This window comes from Hyperolius riggenbachi, chromosome 3 (assembly GCF_040937935.1).
Source record: "Hyperolius riggenbachi isolate aHypRig1 chromosome 3, aHypRig1.pri, whole genome shotgun sequence".
In the NCBI taxonomy this organism is placed as follows: domain Eukaryota; kingdom Metazoa; phylum Chordata; class Amphibia; order Anura; family Hyperoliidae; genus Hyperolius; species Hyperolius riggenbachi.
The window spans coordinates 285,884,661-285,910,370 of NC_090648.1; the positions used below are offsets into that span (position 1 = coordinate 285,884,661).

The window sequence follows — 25,710 nt, forward strand, 5'->3', positions numbered from 1 at the left end:
GCCTGAAAGAATTAAACATCAGGTATGCAAGTGAAAGTTTCTGTCTGGGTTGAGACTGGGTCGTACTAGGTCAAACTATAGCTTAACCCTCACTAATAAGTAATTAAGGCCATAAAATACTTTCCTGTCGGTAAATAGCTTCTGAGGGCAGAAAAGAGATAAAAAGTGTCAATAATTCATAGATTTGAGCTCTAGCATACATCAGTGAAGGTGTCATTGACCACAAACAATTAAAAAGAAAAAACTAGATTTAAATATAAAATAAAACTGTGGGATATCTAAAAAAAAAGTTATTTTAGGAGGTGGAGGATAGATACAATTGTTTTTCTCATAAGTTTTTCACCTCAGATGTTCTTTAAAGGGATATCGAGGTAAGAGAAATGTGGAGGCTGCCATATTTATCTCCTTGTAAATAAAGCCAGTTGCCTGGCAGCCCTGTTGATCTTCCGGTATAAGACATTTGTGAATCAAAACCCTGGAACAATCATATGGCCAGTCCAGTAAAACCTGAGTCAGAGTACCTGATCTGCTGCATACCTGTCTAGGGTCTATGGCAGGAAGACTGCCAGACAACTGGTATTATTTAAATGGAAATAAATATGGTAGCGTAAATTTCAGGGGAAGAAGTGGGGTTGGGCGGCATATGCAACAGACTTGGCAAAAGACTTCTTAAATATACAAATATACAAAAGCTTTATTAATCCATACAAAAAGTTTCATAAAAGACACAGGCCGGTTGGGATGTAGTACATACTCAACCACACACGCGCAACATCACACTCAAACACCTAAGATCACCTAGTGTGACCGGGGATCCCAGGGCAAAACTGCATAACAGCAAGCTTGAGTGAATAGGATCACAGTCAGTCCTCCAAAGGGTACATAACAAACTCAATTGGGTTCACTCCATATGAGTTAGATGAATAGGTGATCAAGCACAAAAGTTCACTCCAGATCGGTCAATGAAGTAGACACATAAGCAGCACATTTGAGCCAAGATGTTAGTAATGAACAGCCAGTAGGTCTAAAGCACAGCAGTGGCAAGCAGTAGCCAGCAGGATAAAGCAGTGCATAACAGGCGACAGCAGTTTATATCAGAGTATCAGTGCCGATGGGCCATACTGTACCAGGGGCTAGACGTGGCATCAGGGAGAGTCCCAAGTCAAGAATCTGTAGTTAAAGAGAACCTGTACTGAGTAAAATTATTTAAAATAAACACGAGGTAACTTCACATGAACATTACATAATTACTTTGCCATCAGTTCCTCTCAGAAGCTCACCATTTTCCTTTTACATTGATCCCTTCCAGTTCTGACAGCATTTTGTCAGAACTGAAATTTATCAGTTGCTGTCAGTTACAGCTGAGAGGAGAACTGATGTGTCCATGTTTCCCTATGGCTTAAGTGGGCGATATTACAGTTTAACTGTGTGCTGACCAGGAAGCTGTTATGGGGTATTGACCATTTTCAAAATGGAGGACGGAGAATTCCATTGATCACAGTGGACAAACAGGACACAGGAGAGGAGAAAGAGATTGATGAGTAGACTATGCAGCAGGTAAGTATGACTTGTGTATGGTTATTTTGACTCTTCATTTTCAGTACAGGTTTTCTTTAAGGTCTCTCAAACCCACTGCCGGTGCTCACGGTGGGGAAGTGACCAAGGTCTTGCAATCCGAGGCTAACAAGTTGTCCTCACAGGCAGCTGAGCAAATAGCTTAGACCACATTGGCCGCAGGCAGTCTCGTCCGCACAGCCGTGCAGTAACCGGCTGGTTGTGTCTTGATAGCAGGAGTCTCCCGCCGCAGGGCTCAGACGTGGTGCTTCCTGGAGTGGCAGCCCGGTAAGATGACAGCTGCAGTAGCAAATAGTGTGGGGAAGCATGCGGGGAGCGGGCTCCACAAACCGGCTCTGTGTCAAAGTCAGAGGCACGCCAACAGCCCTGACATGTTTCTCCGGGTCTACCGGCTTTTTAAAATATGGTAGCCTCCACATTCCTCTCACCTCAGGTTCCCTTTAAAGGGAACCTGTAGCAAAAAAATGAGTGCTCCCATGGGGTACTCCTCTCGGGAGGTGGAAGCCTCTGGCTCCAGCTCCTTGATGAAAATCAGGAGGTCAGATCAGGAGCCTCTCTGCCAGCCACTTCCTGTGCCGTAACTTCTGGGAGCTCCCAGCTCTTGGCTATTCTTATATTTTTATCTGTACTTTTTCTTCTTTGCTGTCTAAATAGTGGGGATAATGAGCAAAGTAATAGCAACAAATCTGCTTATAGAGCCCGTCAGCCAGTTTTTTTCAGCTCGTGTGACACATTTTTAATCATTAGGGCCCGTTTCCACTTGAGCCGCACGCGTCTGTGAGATGCGCAGCAGCACTTCTGGGTCTGGATACGCTGACGAATCCTATCAGCTGTGCCATGCACGGCTATGGGATTTGCACAAATTCGGATGGAAATGCCGGCCGAGTCCCTAACACAAGCGATTTGGCGGGCGTTGCCATTGTTCTCTATGGCAGAGTTTCCCAGTGCGATTTGCCTGCGGGGAAACTGCGGATTCGGAGCAAAAACCGCTCCTGTGGAAACGGACACTTATTTTTGTAAATGTAGCAGTTTCATTTGACACAAAGTTACAATTTTGTCATTCTGCTGGCTAAGTTATCAAACTGTATGTTTTGACCTATAGCTATAAATTGGATCAAAAGCATTTTGGTCAAATGTCTTCCATTGTGGATTATCTATAAAAAGGCACATAGTAGTCTAAGCTAATGTTAATTTTAAAGATTGCATAATTGTACAAGAATTTAGAAATTCTATGAACATGTTTTGACTTTAACAAGTATTTGATCTTCATATGTTTGCAAACCATTTATTTTGTAGGAGAATAATATAAATTTGAGACAACTGTTGTCCATGGAGGAAGAAGAGCTTAAAAAGGTCAGATGATGCTTTTATAAACTTGTTTTGAAATGTTCATTTTATTTAGCTTGACATAAATCGCCGCAGTTTAGCTCTGTTTACATATTGTACCTTTTTCTACTGTGGGAGAATGCAAGATATCAAAATCCAAGCTCTTTTGCACAATCTTGTTGACTTTATTTGTATATTGGCTTCATTTTCTGCATCATCTTCCACTACATCCACTGTTAAGAAAAGCAGCTCCTTTTTCACTTCTAGGGCAGCAGAATTTCCAAACTGTTTAACTACTTCAAGTTCCCTGCTACCCATATCTATGCCCCTGTAAACTTCACTTGCAGATCAGGGGGACAGATATGCGTATTTGTTCACTTAACACTGCCATTTGCAATTTACAAAAGTGAAAGTAAACCGATACACATAATACTTCCGTGTACTGTTCACAGTACACAAGAATTAAGTGTGCCAAAAAGTAAAAGTACACCCACATCTACTATTATATATAAAAATAAATAACTCTTCGTGGTGGTATCCCCAAGCTGAGCTCGAGGTAGGAAAAATATGCCCAGAGCGGTAATCCCGGGCTCAGCTCGGGGTAGATAATTACCTGCTTTCTGCAGGGTTTTGGAGCCCTGCACTCGATCGGCACTGCGCAGCGAGACTTCAGCTTCTCTCCCCGGCTGCCTGGCCTTCTCTCCCAGCCGCCGGGATCCCCATGTCCCCGCTTTTCTTCCGGGGTACTGGCGGCCAATCAGAATGATGGAGCAGCGGTGCAGCGTGACGTCATTGGGGGCGGCACACAAATTTAAAGTGTAGCCAAATGTAAGTCCAGGCTAGCACACCAATTTCAAGTTGCAATAGTCTTTTTTTTTTTAATTTTTTTTTTTTTTTTTTTTTATTGCTACATCAGCACATACTCTTGACAATTGTTTCCTGACAAGTGACAATTGTTTAAAGTGGAACTGAACTTTTGCACAAGGCAGAAGGAAAACATAGAGAAATGCGCCCTGTATGTATATAGAGGGTTTAGCCTGTCGGATCCCCCCCATCTGGACCCCGATCACCTGCAAAAGACAGAAGGTAAATAGAGAGAAATGCTGTCTGCATGTGTATAGAGAGTTTGGTCTCTAATCACAAGTTGTAATTTGATCTCTCCCCTGTGTCACCTGACTGCCATGGCAGTGATGGCAGATAAGCTAATTTTAAGCACATGATGTTAACAATATAGCCATTTGGTTCCCAACTGCTTCTGCCTCACTGTTACCGAGTTTTGCCTGGATTTTGACTACTCTCTGCCTGCTGCCTACACCGACCTCTGTCAGGGTTTTGACTACTCTCTGCCTGCCGCTTGCACCGACCTCTGCCTGTATTTTGACTACTCTCTGTCAACCACCTGCACCGACCTCTGCCTGGATTTTGACTACCGTATATACTCGCATATAAGCTGCCCCCCCCCCCCCCAACTTTATGTGAAAAAACAGGAAAAAATGATTGACCCCCATATAAGCCGGGGGTAGGAAATGCTGGATTGGTGTAGGCCGAGTGATCCCCCCCAGTGTGTCCCAGTATAGCTAGTATAGTGCCCAGTATGGGTAGGTAGTGCCTCAGTATAGCTAGTAAAGTGCCCCAGTATAGCTAGTAAAGTGCCCCAGTATAGCCAGTATAGTGCCCAGTATAGCCAGTATAGTGCCCAGTATAGCCAGTAAAGTTCCCAGTATAGCCAGTGCACCCCCTCCGCGGCCGCCGCTATTACCTGTTTAGCCAGCGGCCGCTTCCTCTAATCCAGGTTCCCTTCTCCATCATGCGTATAAGTGTATCACAGCAGCGCGCCCGGCGCTGCTGCTGTGACGAGGCAGGAGAGAGCGCGGCTTCCTGTAGCGGCGATGTGCATCGCCGTTACCAGGGGAACCGCTCTTTCCTGTCTCGTCACAGCAGCAGCGCCGGGCGCGCTGCTGTGATACACTTATACGCATGATGGAGAGGGGAACCTGGATTAGAGGAAGCGGCCGCTGGCTGAACAGGTAAGAGCAGCAGCCGCGGAGAGAGGGAGCGGGCGGGGGGGGGGGGGGGGGGGCGCTGACCACCCCCCAAGACTCGCATACAAGCCCAACCCCCAAATTTTGGCCCCGTTTTTGGGGGTCTAAAATTCGGCTTGTATGCGAGTATATACGGTACTTTCTGCCAGCCACCTGCACCGACCTTTGCCTGGATTTTGACTACTCTCTGCCTGACACCTAAGACCGATAGCAAAGGGAACAATGTTTTTAAGTTTATTCATAAATTGAATTACTTCAACAATTTTGTGTTGTAGTCTTTTATTATACGCGGGATGTCTAAAAGATGTATTTTGGTGAGTTTTGACTTAAGAATTGGAGGCCTAAAATTATTTTAAACAAGTACCACTTTTAGACCATAAATCCAGACAGAAATGCACCTCCAAACCCCTTTCACCCCTACCAAATAGTTACCAAAATAAAACACTTGTAAAAAAACAAAACAAAAAACAATTAGTCTGCCTGTCTCCTGGGCTGTGGTTTCAGTCTGAAGGTGGGTACTATACCAGCTGTTTTGTTTTTTTAAGACAAATACTAGTTTAGTAGCATAACTCGTGTTTTGTAATGTCCACAGTCTGTTTTTTCAGAATTTATAAAGTAAAGAAAGAGAAAACTGTTCCTGACAGTCCCCATCTGTAGTGCCTAGTGCCTAAGGCCGATCCCCGATCAATTTCATACTGAAATCGATCTGCCCTGTGACGCCGCATCTACCACCTCACTGACCCGGTGCTGTCCCCCTGCTGTTCAGTGTGCCCTAACCCCTTCCCCTTTCCCAGTGCACTATACATTACCTGTTCATGTCCACCGCTGGCTCCGGGCTTTGTCCTCTGTACATTCACGCATCCCACGTGGTTGCCGGAGTAATATGTGCACGCATGACATCACACACACGTCCCCGTGTACGCCGGCAATGTGGGGTGCGTGTATGGATGGAGCCTGGAGCCAACGACGGACAGGTAATGTATGGGCACTGGGCACCCGAGGGGGGGGGGGGGGGGACATTGAACATTAGGGGGAACAGCGTGGGGGTTTCGCTGCGTTCGTCCCTTGTCCCAATATTGCTCGCCATCACTGCTGTGCAGCTGACTGACCACGATGGCCCGACATCTTGCAGCAGCATGTCCGATCGACATGCTTGGCACAAAATTTGTTGCAACGTCGATCAGCCATGCACTTGTTGGCACCAATTATCATCTTATCCGATAATTATCGAATCGGATGGTTGATTGGCTGCCAAGTCTCTAGATGTATGGGTACCTTCGTGCTAGGTACACATGTTACAAATTTCTGACAGATTTACTGTCTGTGCACAACAGAGTGGGAAGTGGCAGAGATTTGGACTGACTTGTGTGATGATGCAGAAAAATCACTAAAGCGTGATCAAATTGTCAAAAATACAATTTGATCAAAAAAACTAATTTATTAAATATATCATAAAGTTCATAAGTCGAGATCAATCAAAAGCACATGGGATGGCCACCCTGCCATACACCAAACCAATCACAACACACTCTGGTGCACCATCACTAGGGATATACAGTACTTAGTGCCCACTTAAAGAAAACCTGTACTGAAAAAAGTTCCCCTGGGGGTACTCACCTCAGTAGGGGGAAGCCTCTGGACCCTATCGAGGCTCCCCCCCGTCCTCCCATGTCCCACGTTGGTGTCGCTGCAGCCCCCGGAACGCACAGGCAACAAATCCGACAGCCTGCTCAATATTTACCTTTCCTGGCTCCAGCGGGGGAGCTGTTGCGGGTCTTCTGACGGAGATAGGCGAAAATATCCAATCTCCGTCGGGTCCACTCTACTGCGCAGGAGACTTGCGCCTGCGCAGTAGAGCAGCCCGACGGAGATCGGCTATTTTCGCCCATCTCTGTGGGAAGAGCAAATACTGCGCTGGAGCCCGAGCAGTAAATATTTACATCGCCGCTGCTGCGGGAGGATTTTCGCCGCCGCCGTGGGACCTAGGAGGACGGGGGAAGCCTTAATAGGATCCGGAGGCTTCCCCCACCCGAGGTGAGTACCCCCCAAGGGAGTTTTTTTCATTACAGATTTTCTTTAATTAAAATCTGGAGAGTAATGATGATTAGCAATAAATGTCCATTAGACCTCTTGTTCGCAGCTGTTGCCAAAAGCCTATCAAATGGCGACCTACATACAACAGTCTAATAAGCCTAGACAGTCAGCGTTCAAAGCTTAGGAATACTATCGATTGAAACAACTTTTTTTTTTTTAATACTCTATATTAGTGTACACATTGCCCACTAGTGCTAGGAGCACTTTATTTATTCACCCAGGTCTCTCCCTCTATCCCTGCTTAAAAATTCTTTTCTCACACAGCTCACAAATATATTTCACTGTGTCACTCACAGCATGCAGGAGACATGAGGAGAAATAGGTTGATCTGAGGTGGTAACAGGTAACTAAATGAGCTGTAATATTGCTGGAATATAACTAGCTATAACACTAGTCTGTGTTTACACTCACTGGCTGCCTGCTTGTGATGATGATTCACTCCAGGCTGCATCCACTTTACAAGCTGCTGAGAGGGGCAGACCACTGTTTACAATTAGCATTATTAGTATCTTTATCAGAAAAGAAAAGATAATAAACACACATTGCTAGAATCTTGAACCCCTTACCACCATATCAATAAGATTCTTTCAGCAAGGTGATAATTAAACTCTAAACTGAGGAATTGATAGCAACTCCCCTGTGCAGAGACATGGTCTAGCCCTCTGGGAGCCGTCAATATTAGGGCTGGTTCAGACGGACGTTTGGAGGCGTTGCGTTTGCTGGCGTCACGTTCAGCAGCGTTCGTGTGCGTTTGGATGCGGTCGCGTTTTTTCTTCCCCTAGGGGGACATTAGCCGTCGCGGTTAACCTCCCCTGGAAGCTACATGTAGCTTCCAGGGGCTCCTTGAACGCCAGAGAAAATCGGGACCCAAACGCCGCGTTTGTGTAAACGCGCTTGAAAGCTTGGTACAAACGCTCCCATTCACTTGAATGGGAGCGTTTAACACCAAGCCCTGAACACTGGCTGTAAACGCTCTGCAAACGTCCGTCTGAACCAGCCCTAAGATACATTCCTGGAGCCGACTACTGAAGGAGATCACGCGCAGGGTGCGCGCGCATCTCCTTCTCGGGGGCGGAGCTCTGCCCCGTCTTCAGTCTCCGAGACTGTTAGACGGCATAATCGCCGTCTATTTACACAGTACAGCGCTGCGATCAGGAGCAGCGCTGTACTGGGGACAGCCGTGTGGCAGGGGCTGTCCCCCTGGGGGACAAGAGAGCGATCGGCTCTCATAGGCAGAAGCCTATGAGAGCCGATCGCCGTAATTGGCTGGTGGGGGGTGGCCGGGATAGTGGGGGGAATAGATTTATTTAATACAAATAATTTCAATAAATATTTACAAAAAAACAAACTGGGGGGGGGGGGGGGGGCGATCAGACCCCACCAACAGAGAGCTCTGTTGGTGGGGAGAAAAGGGGGGGAATCTCTCGTGTGCTGTTGTGCAGCCCTGCAGCTTGACCTTAAAGCTGCAGTGGCCATTTTATTGAAAAAAGGCCTGGTCTTTAGGGGGGTTTAGCACTGTGGTCCTCAAGTGGTTAATTAAAATGCTTGCGTGGGGAAAACCGCTTGCCTATTGAATGTGAATGGGATGGTGCACATCAGAGCGGCTCTCTTCTCTTCCCCTCCCAAACGCAAACGTGGGTCCTTCTGCATTTTTGTGGTTTTCGGAGGCGTTTCTGCCTAAATGTAAAGTACAGGAAAGTGGAAAATCGCTCTGAAAAGCGCTAGATCAGAGCAATTTTCCAAGCGTTTTTGTTACAGAAGTTGTTCAGTTACAGCTTTACTGTAACAAAATATAAAATCTGCTTCCCAAAAATGCTCCAAAAAATGCTAGGCATGTTTAGAAGACCTTAAACCAAACCGCATAAGCGCTCTACAGCATACATGACCTGAATGTGATCCTCCGATCAGTCCATCCAAATACAGTCACTCTTCTTTGATTTAATCCTCAATTCTTCCAAGACCAAAGAGCTTCACATATAAGGATAGAAACAAAGAGGGGACAAATATAGTGAAGTCCTGTTTACTCTAGCTCATTTGTATCCATTCACCACACTTTATTCCAGTGCTGTGCCACTTCAAACGTGTTTCACATTCCTCCGTCACCTTAGAGTAATTATATACGCTCACCAGATGTTATTGCTGACCAATCACAGACAGCTAATAGGGCTCAAATTCATCAACGGCAATCACTCCAGGTTTTTCTCCTTCCTCAGCATTTTGCAGTAAAAAAAAACATATACATAGTGTGAAACCTTTTAAATGTTCAATGTCACACGCCACCTATACGTGCCAGTGCCTGGTGCCCACACACACACCACCTTGTGGCTGCATGCACAACAATCCGCTCTCCAGAACTGAGGCTGACCCCTCACAGACCAGCAGATATCGCTTGATGTTATCAGTTCACATGTGTTGCATGGCGTCTCTTCCTGCTCTGCCCGTAGCTGCCTGTTTAGAAAATCGCTCTAAACATGCCTAGAATCGCTCTGAAAAACAGCTTAAAAAACCGATAGCTTTTGCAGATTCGCTTGTGGTTTTTGATGTGCACCCTCTGTTCGCAGAGGAATGCTGTAGACAGATTGCAAGACAAGCAATAAGATCTCACCAAGCTCCAGATCAGATGCAAAGACTGTATCCCGTAGTCATCCATGGCTCAACTGCATAGTTCAAGGAGCCATCTGTTCTGAATGGTGTGTGACCAGGAACCAACCTCAGGTGGTCAATTGTTGTGGTGCTGTTGTGCTGGGGGAAGGGGGGGGAGAGACACAGGGAAATGCAGTGGCGGCCTGGGTAGATTCTGCAGGCGGCATGCCAGGCAAGATGTGGGTACCTTTATGCTAGGTACACACGATTTACTGTCAGATCAACTATTTCTAACAGGTTTGATCCAGTTTCCGAACGATTTTCCATAGAAGTGAACGGAAAATTGATCAGAAAACGTAACGGACCTGTTGGAAATAGTCAATCTGACTGTAAATATGTCAGAAAATTATTGTGTGTACCTAGTGTTAAGGTGACCATACATAAGGTGACTTGGCGGCCGATCGACCATCCAATTTGATTATTATAATCGAATTGGAGGAAAATCTGTGCCACCAAGTGCATGCCCGACTGACAAAGCGACTAATTTCAACGGAAATTGGTCGCATGGTCTATTGCGCATGCTGCAAGATGTTGGGTCGAAGTTGGTTGGTTGGGTGTGTGGTGGTACAGCGACCAATTTTGGAACGAGCGATGAAACTACAAAATTCCTGCCGCTGCAATGTAGGAATGTGCCCCCCCCCCCCCCCCTTTCAGTGTGTGCATTTATACATTACCTGGCCAGTGTCTGCCTCCACGCGGTTTCCATCCATCTTGCTGGGTTCTGACATCCGCATACACACTGACGTCAGACGCTATGCGCCATTTAGAGCCCGGCAGGATGGACGGTCACCGCACGGAGGCTGCTACAGTACAGGTAATGTACACACTGGGGGGGCAGGGGGGGGTGTCACATTTATTCTCTGGGGGGCTGCGGCGGTGCAAACGCGACGGGTGCAGAGAATTCCCTGAAGATTTCATGCTGAAATCAGGCGGGAATTGGCCTGTAGTATATGGGCAGCTAGACAAGAGACAAATTTATCTCTAGTGAGAATTGATTAGAGATGCATTTTTCTCTTTGTTGAATCTGCCTATATTCGAGCCGAGGCAGTTCCACAGTTGTTAATCGATTTTATGCTGAAATTGATTCAAAATCTGTTTGTAGTGTATGGGTAGCCATTAGATCTCTCTCTGATCAGATTCGATCAGAGAGGGATCTATCTGTTGGTCGATCTGGTGAAAATCGACCAGTGTATGGCTGCCTTTAAAGGGAACCTTAACTGAACGGGGGTAAAGAGTTTCAATTACCTGGGGCTATTACTAGCCGCCTGCAACAGTTCTGTGCCCTCGGAGCCGCTCTGGAATCCTCCGGTCCCCCGCTGTCACTTAGTTTCGTTTTTGACGACTCACCAGTCGGCTGGCCGCCATGCGTATTATTGGACGCATTCCCTACTGCAATTAGCGCTGTTGCAGACCGCAATGCGTGCATAAATACGCGTTGCCGCATTCCGCACGCGTAGATATGCGGCAACGCGTATTTTTGTACGCATTGCGGTCCGCAACAGCGCTAATGCAGTAGGGAATGCGTCCAATAATACGCATGGCGGCCGGCTGACTGGTGAGTCATCAAAAACGAAATTAAGTGACGGCGAGGGACCGGAGGATTCCAGAGCGGCTCCGAGGGCACAGGACTGCTGCAGGGGGCTAGTAATAGCCCCAGGTAATTGAAACTCTTTACCCCTGTTCAGTTAAGGTTCCCTTTAAGCCCCATATACACGATACAATTCCACGTGCAATCGGATTGAATTCGATTGGATCAATTAAATCCGACATGTCCGATCGAGACTCGATCGATAGTGTGATCGATTTTGGTTAGTTATCAATGCAAAATCGACCACACTATTGATAGAGTCCCAATCGGACATGTCGAATTTAATCGACCCAATCGAATTTGATCCGATCGCATGTGGAATTTTATGGTGTAGATGGGGCTTAAGAGTTTACTATAAAAGGATTCTACTGTATTTATACAACAAGCGGATTAAGCGATATGCAGATAGTAAAATCGATATTGATAGGGACTTTCTTATGACAGGCACATTTTGTTGACAGATGGTGATAGGCACTCTGATGGGCAGATTAAGCAGTAGGCAGGTCCTGGTGATTGGCAGATAGTAATAGGTAAATTCTAGAAATAGGCAACTAGTTGAGGGGTGAAAGCCACCTCCTAATGACAGGCAAATTAAATAGAAATATTCTGGTCCTGACAGATGGCTTCTAAATATGTTGGAGCCTACAATACAGGGGTTGGACAAAATAATGGAAACACCTAACATTTTGGCATCATCTTTGAACGTTCCATCAACACTTGACATATGTTACATTTTTTTTTGTTTATTATTTTTATTTGATATGTTTAATTAAAATAATTGTTTTCTACAGATATTTAAACCAAAGTTGGTTATAATTTATAAAAATGGCAGACTTTCAAAGAGGCCAAATTGTTGGTGCTCGTATGGCAGGAGCTACTGTAACAGAAACTGCTCAAATTCTTAGCATTTCAAGTGGCATTGTCTCAAAAGTAATGACTGCCTTAGAAAGAGAAGGAAAAACGTCCTCAGCAAAGCACAGGAAGGTAAACACAGCCGCACAGCGCGGCTGTGATTTATGGGGTCTGGCTGAGTGCAGGGGGGTTTTAGGGGGGAACTGATTACCAACAGAGGCTTGGCTCTATAGGCAGAGCCAGCCTCTGTATGGGGATTTTGTTGTGAGAACCCCGCCTCGGGTTCTCTTTAAAGAGAATCTGTACTCTAAAATTCTTACAATAAAAAGCATACCATTTTATTCATTATGTTCTCCTGGGCCCCTCTTTGCTGTTTCTGCCACTCCCTGCTGCGATCCTGGCTTGTAATTGCCAGTTTTAGGCAGTGTTTACAAACAAAAAACATGGCTGCTAACCAGAATGTGACAGGCTCAGAGAAGCTCTGTCTGTGACTCATACAGCAACAACACACAGCACACAGAGCCTGCAGGGAGTGTGGAGAGGGTGTTTGCATAGCTTCTCCTATTACAGCAGAGCAGCACATTCCTGCCTGAGCTGACAAAGGAAAGAAGATTAGATTATATAACAGATATTAGTGACTGTGCAACTAGAAAAAGGCTGCAGTAAGACAGACCACATTAGAACAGGTATAGGAACTTATAGGATAGAAGAAATAAGGCTGAAAATTTTGTTAGTCTCCTTAAAGGGAACCAGAGATGAACGTTTTACACAAAATAAACATATCAGTTGATAGCTTGTAAAGAATAAATGCTCTACCTGATAATTTTGCCGCTCTGGTGTGCCTTTTTTAGTGTTTTTTATCCATTATTGCTCCAGGAAAAATCAAATATGGCCGCCGGCTCATATCCCTTCTCCTTCCGGGTTATATGAGTTGTTCTGGATGTGCTGTCTATGCTATATGAGACTAGGCTGCTATCTAGGCTATATGAGAAAGGCTCATCTGTGTGCTTTCATTTTGGTATGATGTACTGTAAGAAGCGTCTCTCATAGGAATGAAACTGCAGTCAGTATCTAGTGCACACAGAGCACACAGGGATCATATTGCAGCCACAGAGCTTCTCTCTCAGTAGGAGCAGCCCCTCCTATGTCATTACAGCTCTCAGTATGCAAAGCAGGAAATCTAAGCCAGGAGAGGGGAAGGCTTGGGCTTGAAAAGACATCACAGAAGAGTGACTCAGCTATGATTCCAGGTCAAACCTCGACTGAATAGTCGGTGGATTCTTATCACAGTTGCTAATAGACTAATTAAGCAGATAACAATGAAACTAAAAGCAGGGTAGGTGTTTACTGTCATGTTCTCACTGATAAATGTAATAAAATACATGAGGGTGCTTCCTCTCTGGTTCTCTTTAACCATTTACACTTCCCAGCCACTGGATAATAGGTTTACGGGGGTTTCAGAATCGGTCAAAAAATACCACATAATACTTTTTTACCAGTAAGACCTTTTAGTCATATTATTATAGCACCAGTTATCTTGTTTAAATGTATTGGTATTCCTCCTAAAATGGACAATAGTTAATGATCTCCAAACTATAATTTCCCTTAGAATGTTAAAAAAATATATAAAGTTGATCCATTTGCTTTCTTTGGCAAGACTTAGAATAATTCTGTCCATGTTTTATGACATAACTTTGCAGTGTTCTCCCCAGAAAGGTTTTCCAGCCCAATGGAGTGTGTATATTTGTGTATTCCCTGGCAGAGAGGGTTGTAGCCCATAGGACTTTTGGAACTATAAGAATACTGTTTTTCTCTACTTTTTGTACTAGGGTCTGATTACTTTCTACATTAGTGTTTCCTTTTCTGATTATCTCCGGGACATAACAGTTAAATGAAGTGTATATATTACACTGTATGCCCTGGCAGAGACAGTGTATTAGCCCATGGCGCTTTGCTCAAACTCCCAAGCTTGTGTCCTGTTTTTGCTCTTAAACACATTCGATATTTTATTTGAATATCCAGGGACAGGAACATTCTGCTACATGTGACTGTTTCAGATCAAGCACTCTTCACAAAATCAAGGGTGCTGATAATTTTGACTAGTTTTATAAATGTTTTGCAGCACAGCTCAGTGACTTACCCCTTTTATATACTCAAGGTTATTGCTAATGAAAGTACCTGATATGAAGTTTTTAATCTTAGTGTCTGAGGGTTAAGGGAAAAGAATAAAGTAAACCTTTGGCCAGGGAAACAAGATTACTTTTTTACTTACCTGGTGCTTTTTCAGCCCACGTAGTGTTTTAGGTCCTGCAATGTCCTCTTGGTCTCCTCCGTTGTGCTGGGTCGCGGACTCCTGCTCATGCACCGTCCCAGCCGTGCGCCTCCTTGATTGCGCTCCCATGACCAGGAACATTCTGGGCATGCTCAGTTATAAGTCTGTATAAACTGCACATGCGCAGAATGCTTCCGTTCCCTGGACCGCGTATGCGCAGTAGCCCACGAATTAGCCAATTGCAGACTTTAATTTCAGCCGATAACAGCACAATGGAAGGATCCTGGAAAACATTGAGGAAACTGAAAGACTATGAGCAGCTGGAAAAAGCCCCAGGTAAGCAAGTAATTGTTTCCATTGTAATTGTACCCAGGTAAATAATGTATACTTCTATACTGAATTGCTTAAAGAAAATTGGAGCGGAGGTTATTTGTATAACTAAAAGGCAGTTGTAATATGAATGGCGTGGATGCAGTGCCATGCTTGCATACCTGCCTGCTGCGCTTTTGGCAGGGGAAGGAGAGGGGAGCAGGTGTGAACGGGTATGCAGACTCTGCTGCAAGGGGATGGAGAATTCTTAAAAAGTCGCAGGATTACTGATTTCCAATATAAGACTTACTTAAAGAGAAACCAGCGGGTGGCACTTAAAAGGAATCAGGAAAAACATAAAAAAAAGCTTTACTCACCTGGGCCTTTCTCCAGCCCCTTGCAGCCGACTGTCCCACGCTGATTGATCCGCTCTCTGCTGGCGTCTAGGCTCCCCGCACGGTGCAGAGGCCAACCTCGAGGTCGTTCTTACTGCGCCTGCGTGAATCGCCGCTATCAATCATGGCCACGTTGCCCGTGGCGTACTGCGCAGGCGCAGTAGTTCTGCGTCTGCGCAGTACGCTGCGGGCAACGTGGCCATGATTGACAGCGCGCTTCATGCAGGCGCAGTAAGGACCTCTGCCTCTGCACCGTGTGGAGAGACCTGGACGGCGGTGTAGAGCGGATCAATCAGCATGGGACAGTTGGCTGCAAGGGGCTGCAGAGAGCCCCAGGTGAGTAAAGCTTTTTTATTTATTTTAAGCCTGATAACTCCTTTAAAGGATAACTATTGTGAAAAAATTATAACATAAAATACATACACCTAAAGTGTAGCTTGCTACCAGAGTATAATGCACTATAAATAACCTTTTTTCTATGTCACTTACAGAAGGTAGTAAAAATCTGACAGGTTAGTTTTGGATCAGTCCATCTCCTCATGGGGATCTCTTTATTTACAAAGGCCCTTACTGAACAGCAGGTGCTCAGTCCAAGTGCCAAAACAGTGTGCAATGTGAAGCTGGCTGGCATCTTTAAGTATATCCTTCCCAGAAAATGCATTTGTAAAGAATAAAGGTCCAGTAATACTGAGAATCCCCATTTGAAGATGGACTACTACAAAATCTGTCTGACCATGTTTTTACTATCTACTGTAAGTAACAGTGACCTAGGACAAATTTAATTTATAGTGCATTCTACTTTAGGAGAAATATACATTTTATATGTATGGTTTTAAATTTCACAAGCTTTCACAGTGGTGGTCCTTCAAGCACCCCTTGGTGTGCCAACTCTTGACTTGAATAGTTATCGTGTGTGTTGGAGTGGGGTGGATTCTAACTCCTATGTCACCAAAATGTTTTTATTAGGTCATGTATGGGACAACATCCCTGAGAGGGGATTAGAGAAATACAAAAATTGGCTCAAATTAGGTTACAAAGAATCTTCTTTATTGTTGTGCATTACATCTGTCAAGGCACTTGCAGAAAACAACATGCAAGGGTGGCTACTGCAGCATGAGGATTAGTGGAATGCTTCAATAAATGGGCACAACTTAAGGCTGGTTTCACAGTGGGACGTTACAGGCGCACGTTAGAGCAGCCTGTAACGCAGCCCACCGCACAGTAATGAAAAATCAATGGGGCTGTTCACAGTGCGGACGTTGCGTTACATTGTAACGCTGCGTCACAATACAACGTACTGCATGCAGTAATTTGGACGCGGCTGAGCCGCGTTAGACTGCTTGCACATGCTCAGTAATGTGGGGGAGGAGCGGAGAGCGGCCAGGCACATGGCTAATTATTATGCACTGCACGTTATGACGTGCAGTGTTTACTTCCTGGAGCAGCCGCTCTGTGCGGCGATTGGCCGGCGGGACCACGTGATGCCGAATGCGCACAAGAGTGCGCATCACGGCATCACTGACGCCAGAGTGAGCTGCACAACGCGGCTCACTCTGACGTCCAGATCCAGCACCACCAGGCGTTCCGTTAGGGGGACGTTATGCGACCTTAACGCCCCCTCTAACGCAACGTCCTGGTGTGAAATTAGCCTAAAAGAGAAGACCATACACTCACTACATACATCACATTCAAGCATTCTAACTCCGTGATTTGCCAAGTGTCCCATCCAACAAAGCCAAGCAGCAGTACTGGGAATTACTGTGAGCAACATTCATGCAATTGGATCAGTTGAACTTGCCAGGTTCCATATCATGCAAAGAGCAAGCAAAAATGGTCTCACCAAGGTGTTTTACGCTAAGACATCCTTGTAGATCAATCAATGAAAGCAAATTGATCATTCATAGCTGCGTCATGGATATCGGTTTCCGTGATGTCACTTTGTATTGCCAGCATTCCGAGTAGCACAGCTGAGGACCAGCATCTAGCATAACCCATGTGGCTTCAGCATATAGCTATCGACCTATCCAATGACATGACAATCCCTGAGATAGGACCTCTTCTACCAGCATCTGGACAGAAAAAGAGAGTATAAAATATGATTGTGCCATCACATAAACCTACCAATTCTATTTCCTGTCCATACATAAGCAGCTGCATCGGACTGTTTAGGAGCATAATCAAATATGGAGATCTCAAAATTGTGGAGCAGTGGTTAAATACTAAAAGTAGAGAATAGAGGGGAAAAAAGTGACACCTTTTCCACACTGTTATAAATATGATGAACAAAAAAATAACCAAAACTTTGGAGAATCAGCTGCTTCAAGCTTTGTAAAAAATAACCCTATATTGTATCCTGAACAGTATATCAGTAAGTTACGATGCTATATAAACTTCACTGCATTGCAAGCTACTAAACAAATTTGCAGTCTTACAATAGAATTTTTTTGCTAGCATTAGGTTTATGAAAGATTACAGTCTATGCATATATACTTCCATTCTCTTAAAACAGTAAAAGTGTAATTTTGCTGGATCATGGCTTATATCTGCATTTGGGGATACTTGTAGGGGAGTTCAAACATTAGTAAACCACAGTTAAATTACTAGTATGCATAGAAACAGAAATGGTCTGATAGTTTTAGGCCATTTAAATTGTACTATTAAGATAGAAATTAGCGTCATCTGCAGAGGAACCCAGACAAGAGCTTTGAGGGTTTTATCTTTTTTTTAGAGGTTTTAGTGACACACAGGGAAAATATATTCCTTCAGAAATATGTTCATTTACCATGCAGTTTTTTTAACCTTGTAAACTGAGCATTTAAAATGTCTTCTTGTTTCCTTGCCATGTATGAAGCAAAATCTTTTTTACTGCTGCTGTGAAAAGTAAAGTCAGGTGAAGAAAGAATAGAGACAGATATATTGTGCTCCACTGAGGAACTTCCCCAGATGATTGTAAAGGGAGAGCCAGAGAGCAATTTTCTAAATTTATTATGCCTACTTCTTCACTTGAGAGAATTGGAAACACTGCAGATTCACCGTATTTTACTTTCGCCTATCAAGATTTAATTTAGCAGTGTTATTTAAGGCTCATTTCCGTTGACCAACATGACAATCCTTTTTTACTTGCTCGTTGCCTTCAAGTAGCTTTCTCCAACACATGGGTGGCTTATGTTTATCTTATTCCAAGTTTGGTTTCTTCATAAAGACTACATAAGACAAAATTCCTTACATGCTTTGGGAATACACAGGCCAAACTGATTTTGCCTAATAAGCTTATTTATTTCATAGCGAAGTGGGCTACAAAATTTAACTCTGTGTTCCTGAAACACACCGTTCTCTTCTGGAAATGGAATAATATTTTGCAAGGATTTTAGTAAACATTACTGAACCAGCAAACCTGACTTTATTGCCTTCCCCTTGCGATACAGATAATTGAGTTACTAGGAGTGTTGTACAACTTCAGCCCATGATTGGGAAGCAAAAATGTCTTTTGTCCCCCTAGAAGTGCAGAGTCAACCCATGTGCTAATCACTGCAGCATAGAAACGTGATTTTCATGTTGCGCCCAAATGGTGGATTGGCTGCAGAAAGCCTAACTTTAATACATTTAAGCCTGCAGTTAGCTAGTATATTCTAGGCAAGCAAAGGGAACTTGAAGTGGATATAAATATTAAAAATAAACTTGCTTCCCTGAAGCTATACTAATATTTTTGCAAAATGGCTTGGATGCATTTTAGTGATTACCTATTTTGTATACCACAGTAGAAAACCTCAATCTTTATCCCTCCTTGAAGTAGGAAGGTTGGCTTTGCTCTAGATGTCAAACGTTGCTCCTCCCATCACTGCCAAGCTAGTGAAGTAACTTCATTCCCCTTCCCATTCTCTTAGTGTCAGAAAAACTGTTGTAATGTTTTCTACCTATTAATTTGTCTAATGAAAGCATAGCATTGTGCTACATTAGCGGTGAGGTATAATTAAATCGATTTAGGGCTTATTCAGACACAAATGCATTGATGTTTGTTTTATGAGTGAAAATCGTCACTTGACACCTACAAGTGTCATAGTAATATATCTACAGGTAGTTAAAAGGGGACAAACCACTCCTAATCACAAAAGACCCGTATTGGACTAGCATTAGGATTTTGTTTCGCTTTGACTGTATGCTGCTTCTGAAATTTGGGAAAATGTACAACCATGTGAAAAAATTAGCACACTCCATTAAATATTCAGATCTTTATTAACCACTTTGCATTTCTCGTTTATAACTCCTTAAGATTTCAGCTGTCACTATTGATACAGAAATAAACTTTTTTTTCTCATTACTTATGCCATCAAAGTGATATATAGGCCTCAATTCACTAAGATTATGCTGGAGATAAGGCAAGAGTAAACTTACCATGGCACAGTGAGAGAGTTATCTTATCTCTTCATTCCTTAAGTTACCTCCTCTGTAGTGAAGTTACCTCCTCTGTAGTTATTTTCACATGCAATTAATTAACAGCCTGTCTTTGGCCTCAATTCACTAAGCTTATCTCCCGTCTTTAATAAATCTTCTAGCGTTGTTACCATGGTGATAAGGCATGTAGTATTCAGGAAACATTTTACCTCAGGCAAACCTAAAGTTAACTCTTCTGTCTTTAAATTAACTCTTTAATCCTTAAAATAACTCCAGAGTTAAAGACAGGCTGTTCATTAACTGCGTGTGAACATAACTACAGAGGAGGTCACTTAACTACAGAGGAGGTAAATTAACTACAGAAGAGGTAATGTAAGGAATGAAGAGACAAGATAACTCACTGTGTGGAGGTAAGTTTTCTCTTGCCTTATCTCCAGCATGATCTTAGTGAATTGAGGCCATTAACTTTAGAATTCTGGAGTTTTTTTAAGGATTGAAGCGTTAACTTAAAGACAGAAGAGTTAACTTTAGGTTTGCCTGAGGTAAAATGTTTCGTGAATACTACATGCCTCATCACCATGGTGATAACTCTAGAAACGTTATTAAAGACAGGAGATACGCTTAGTGAATTTAGGCCATTGGGTTTTGGGACAATATAGGCTTACATTGGGTAATATTTTCTTCCAAGAATGTTTTCTAATTTTATAGGCCTTTTATTCGAGAAAAATAGGCATAAATGCAGAAAAACAATCTCCATAATTTTGACTGCACAAGTGCCACAGTTATAAATCACCTCAAAATATAGTATTTGGCTCGATTCCAGTTAAAATGATACAACCTATGCCAAAATGCATCACTAGTTTAGCTTGTTGCGTACCATTATGTCCAGTCTGTATATCTGTGGAGGCTGGATGCCATGGCTAGGGTGCACATTTTGGGGACCCCTATCGCTATGGGTGGCATCCATTACAGGTGTCCATGATTCTTAAGGCCAAGTGTATGTAACACAAGAGCCCATATGCAATTCTCTTGATTTTTCTCCTAGGTGATATTTTCAAATGTGTCAAACGTCTTTTAATCCACCAGCCAACAAGAAAATACTCACAATAATTTGAATAGTACTTTTTCTCCTACCTTTTGGTACTTTTTCAATTGCAAAATGCTGAAAAGTTATTTTAAATAGATGAAAAATTATCTCCCATGAGAAAACTCAGGAGAAAAAGTTGATAGCATATGAGCCTAGGTGTGAATTACTTGGGTACTTTTTACTTGACACAGCCACTGGCCATGGCTTTCTGCCAACATATACATATGCAAGCACATACCTATGAGACATACATTTCTCCCAGAGTAAAATGCACCATACCTTACTCTCCCCCCCCCCCCCCCCCCTATTGCTTTCACTTGCAGTAGGTAGTATAAATCTGACACATTTTGAAAATCTTAGGGTTTCCTTTATTTTTTGCAAAAGCACTCCCTGAAAAGAATATACTAAGATGCCAGCCTTCCTCATTTGCATGCTATTTTGGCAGTTGGATTGAGCAAGAACAATTTATTTAGTGCTTTTGAAAATAAGGGCAATCTTAAGAATCGCCATTGAGGAGATGGACTAGTCCAAAATCTGTCAGATTTTCACTAAAAAAGTAAAAGTACACAGTAAAAAAAACAGTAAAAAAAAGTAGTAATGCATTTTACTCTCGGTCTAGGACAAATGTACATATTAAATGTAGGTATATTTTTTAAATATTACAATGTTCTGCTATAGTGATCTTTTAAGTTCAGAATGCTATAGTACAATTGCCTTTGTTTTAACATGGTACTCTTGAAATTGTTACGTCTTCAGTTCAAGGTTGAGTTGTGTTTTTTAGTTTGTTTTTTTTAATGTGTGTGGGGCAATAGTATGAAAGGAATTTTCAAATGAAATGTGTGCGAAGATTCAGACGTGGGCTAATTTGATTGGCATTTGTTGAACACAGGTTGGGGTTACAAACTTAGAGGACTGTAAGAAGATTATGTCTGCACTGGAGGAGATCCAAGTGGAAGAAACAAAACTTGAGTCATTGCCAGAATTTTCAAACGCAGAATCCAGGTATATCATACACTATTATTTTAGCAGTAGAGTATTGTACCTTGTTAGCCATAAGTAAAAGCAAGACGTTTTGAATCAGGATGGCACCATTTATTGGCTGACTTTAAAGAATAAGAGTAAGCAAGCTTTTGGCTGTGCAGCCTTCATCAGACTTAAATTCTGTTTGCTTACGAGCTGTTGTAACAGACAGCCATACACAGGCAACATCAAAAGGAGATACAAAGATTTTTTTTAAATTTATTTATTTTTTGCAGGCATAAATACAGGTCATTAACCACTTTACCCCTGCCCGTACGAATTTCTCCGTCCCTTTTTTCCATCCAGGGACAGAGAAATCCGTACTTTCCGCGCTCCCGCTCGCTCTAGCGCACACTCCCGCGGTTAAACACGCCGCCCGCCGCTTGCCCGGAGATCAATGAACGGGAAAATCCATTCCCGTTCGTTGATCCAAGCCCCGCAATGATCCGCTGCTTTTCTGCTAAGCAGTGCGATTATTGTGAAAAAAAAAAAACTTACCCAGCCTCCTAGTACTTCCTCCTAGTACTTCCTCCAAATTTAAAAATTTACAATTAAAAAAAATACATAAATAGTTACCTTAGGGACTGAACTTTTTAAATATTTATGTCAGGAGGGTACAACACTGTTACTTTATAAACTATGGGCTTGTAATTAGGGATGGACGCAAAACTGAAAAAAATGCACCTTTATTTCCAAATAAAATATTGGCACCAAACATTGTGATAGGGGACATAATTTAAACGGTTTTATAACCGGGACAAAAGGGCAAATAAATTTCATGGGTTTTAATTACAGTAGCATGCATTATTTAAAAACTATAATGGCCGAAAACTGAAAAATAATTTTTTTCCCACATTTTTCCTATTTTCCCATTAAAACACATTTAGAATAAAATAATTCTTGGCATAATGTCCCACCTAAAGAAAGCCTAATTGGTGGCGGAAAAAACAAGATATAGTTCATGTCATTGTGATAAGTAATGATAAAGTTATAGACGAATGAATGGATGGAGCGCTGAAAGGTGAAAATTGCTCTGGTGCTCAGGGGGTAAAACCCCTCAGTGGTGAAGTGGTTAAGATGGCTTACATGAAACAGAGCATCTAAATGGGGCGAGAGGCGTACCTATGAATTGGGATTAATTACTATTCCCCCCTTCAGGTCAATGTGGATGGTAGGGAATGATGTAATTCGACTTCCAGCTATAGCTGGCGGACGAATTATAGTGTTTTAAAAGGAACTTTAGTCTTCTGACGGCACAAAAGTTACTCGGTGTACGCTGCTATAGCTGTAATTCCTATTACAACGTATGGTAGCGCCAGCTGGGCCCACATATCCTGTGCTGTTTTAACACAGCTTGGGGTGAGAGGTTGTTTGTTGATAATAGATTGGACCCCTTGTTTGTGCCATCAGCTTATAAGCAAACAGGATTTAAGTCTGACAAAGGCTGCACATCTGAACGCTTGCTTACTCTTTTTCTTTTTAAGTTAACCAATAAATTGTATCATCCTGATTCAAAACTTCTTACTATTATTTGAAGGTGCTTAAACTGTAGATAAGTGTTGGACTAGCACCCAACTGGGGATGGACGTGTGCTAGAGCAGAGAGGACTCTGTGGGGGACATTATCAAGAGTATTGGTAGGTTTTTAGAAATCCGTGCAGAACTGTCTTAGACATCTTAAGAAATAACTAGATAGTGCAGTTTCCTTCTAAAGCTGTTGTAAAATAGCAGTTAGGAAGGTCTCTCAGACAGTGCAGTGTGTGAGGGGAATTGCTGTTGCTGAGGTAACCAATACATTTTCTTTATTGCATCAATGCCCAGCACTGAAAGGATTAAGCACAAAACAGCTTCACAGGACACCTGGTAGCAGGGGGGAGGAGCACTTCACAAATCATGTCTAGCCTGCACTGCTGCATCTGTAGAACTGCTATTAACTACTTTGGCCTTTTGGACGTATAATATACATCCAAAAGGCCGCTTGTGCGCTCTTGCAGCTGATCGCGCGTTTGCATGCACAGTCCCAGGCCGCAGTTCGCTAGCCAGGGAATCAATGAATCGGGACATGGTGCTCGATCGTTGATTCCTTTCCCCGGCAGAAAAACCGACCGCTTCTCTCGGAAGCCTCACTCTTTCTGCCTCCTACGTCCCTCTAAGCGTACATGTTACGCTTAGAGTGATGTAATATAAACAAACGCCTTGTTGCCATCTTGTGGCCAAATAGTAAAACTACATCTACATTTAAAAAAAAAAAAAAAAAACCACATATTTACATAAAAAAATTACTATTTACATCTCACCCTCCCAAAAATACCCAAATAAAATGTTTAATTAAAAAAAAAAAAATTACAAAAAAAGAAAAAAAAAAAAAAAGGTAAACATGTACCCAGGGGTCTAAACTTTTTAAATATCCATGTAAAGATGAAATATTTCATTTTTTTATTTTTTTATTATTATAAGCTTTTAAATAGTGATGGATGCAAAATGGAAAAAATGCACTTCTATTTCCAAATAAAATATTGTCGCCATAAATTGTAATAGGGACATAATTTAAACGATGTAATGCTTGGGACTATTAGGCAAATACAATACGTGCGTTTTAATTATGGAGGCATTTATTATTTTAAAGAGGAGCTGTTAGGTATAAGGTCTCAGAGAAAATAAACACATATATCAGTAGCTAAAGATTGGCTGTACTTACATTACATATGCATTTCACTGTCCACGTTTGTACTTCACAGAATTTTTATATAATATATGCAGAGATTGATGCTCCTGACAGCTCATGGCAGGTTCCATGTTTTTCTGTCAAATGTGTCGTCATGTCCTGCCTGCTTCCTGATCACAGATAAGCTCGTACTGAATAACAGTAGTGTGCAGTGAATATTAATGAGCCATGTGGCTAGGAACAATAGCTGACTCCTGCAGTGTACCCAGCCCGGAGATTTATCAGTGCTACGCGCTGGACTGATTACAAGCTGCTGTAACGTCTCATTAGCAGCCGAGGGGAGGGCCCCAGAATGCTTTGCAGTATAGTATGCGGCTTTCGTCCTCTTAGGTCTAACAGCTTTTCTGATAAGCCCACATCAAAGGTAACTGAGATTTTTATCTTCACTAATGGCTTTTTGGCTTCCTTCTAAACTGTTTAACACAGGAGAATAGAGGTTTAAATTAGCTTCTGCAGCCTGACAGTTGCTCTTTAAAACTAATGGCCAAAACCTGAGAAATAATTATTTTTTTCCATTTTTTCTTATTCTTCCTGTTAAAATGCATTTACAGTAAAGTAGCCCTTAGCAAAATTTACCACCCAAGGAAAGCTTATTTGGTGGCAGAAAAAACAAGATATAGATCAGTTAAGTGTGATAAGTAGTGATAAAGTTATAGGAGAATGAATGGGAGGTGAAAATTGCTTGGATGCATAAAGTGAAACACGACTGAGGGCTGAAGTGGTTAAGTACTTTTTAATCTGAAACAGTTTAGGAATGGATTTGCAGTTTTCTTAACTGTAGTGCAGTTCTAAAAATTCACACTAAACTGTCACTATTAAGTAGGATTTAAGAATCTTCTTATTATCATGCAGAACTGTTCCCCTGCTGGTTAGAACTGTTTAAGAAGAAAAAACTGTCGGTAATGCTTTGATAAATCTGGCCCAGTAACCCAACAGAGTCTAAAGTATAGAAAAGGAAGATCCGCAGCACCACATCAGTAATTTATTGCTCTCACACAGCTTGAGGAAGGACATAACGTCCGAAACAGCGTCTGTCGCTGTTATGGCTATCTCTATTTTTTTGACATTTAAAAGAGCTATAAATGACTGACGTGGTGCTGCGGATCGTGCTTTTCTTAAACTGTAGATAATGCACTTTACATTTGGAGACTAAAAAATATGACTGTGGACTTTCATGGACAATAAAAGGGGTGATTTGCATATTCAGCAGTGATGCATTGTGGGACACCTCAAATGCTCACTCACTCCAACCTGAATGATCACAAATGCCTTCTATTTTGTGAAGGCAAATATCTGTTTTGCATAACATTTTAGTAAGAGGGCTTTGTGGTCTTTTTTTAGCCCTTTACAACACTCCTAGGAGTTCTGGTTCACCATGAACTTGCTGGGCA

The 25,710-nt window shown here is 42.7% G+C and overlaps 1 protein-coding gene across 2 annotated transcripts in view; it reads left to right on the forward strand.

Annotated features, from left to right (window-relative positions):
* The window catches only part of ASZ1 (ankyrin repeat, SAM and basic leucine zipper domain containing 1), a 118,848-nt gene that overhangs the window by 62,469 nt on the left and 30,669 nt on the right, over positions 1-25,710 (forward strand). For both annotated transcript variants that reach the window (XM_068272717.1, XM_068272716.1), the window contains 2 exons: positions 2,872-2,928; positions 21,465-21,577. In XM_068272717.1, the coding sequence (XP_068128818.1) occupies positions 2,872-2,928; positions 21,465-21,577 (170 nt within the window). The remainder of the gene's footprint in view (positions 1-2,871; positions 2,929-21,464; positions 21,578-25,710) is intronic.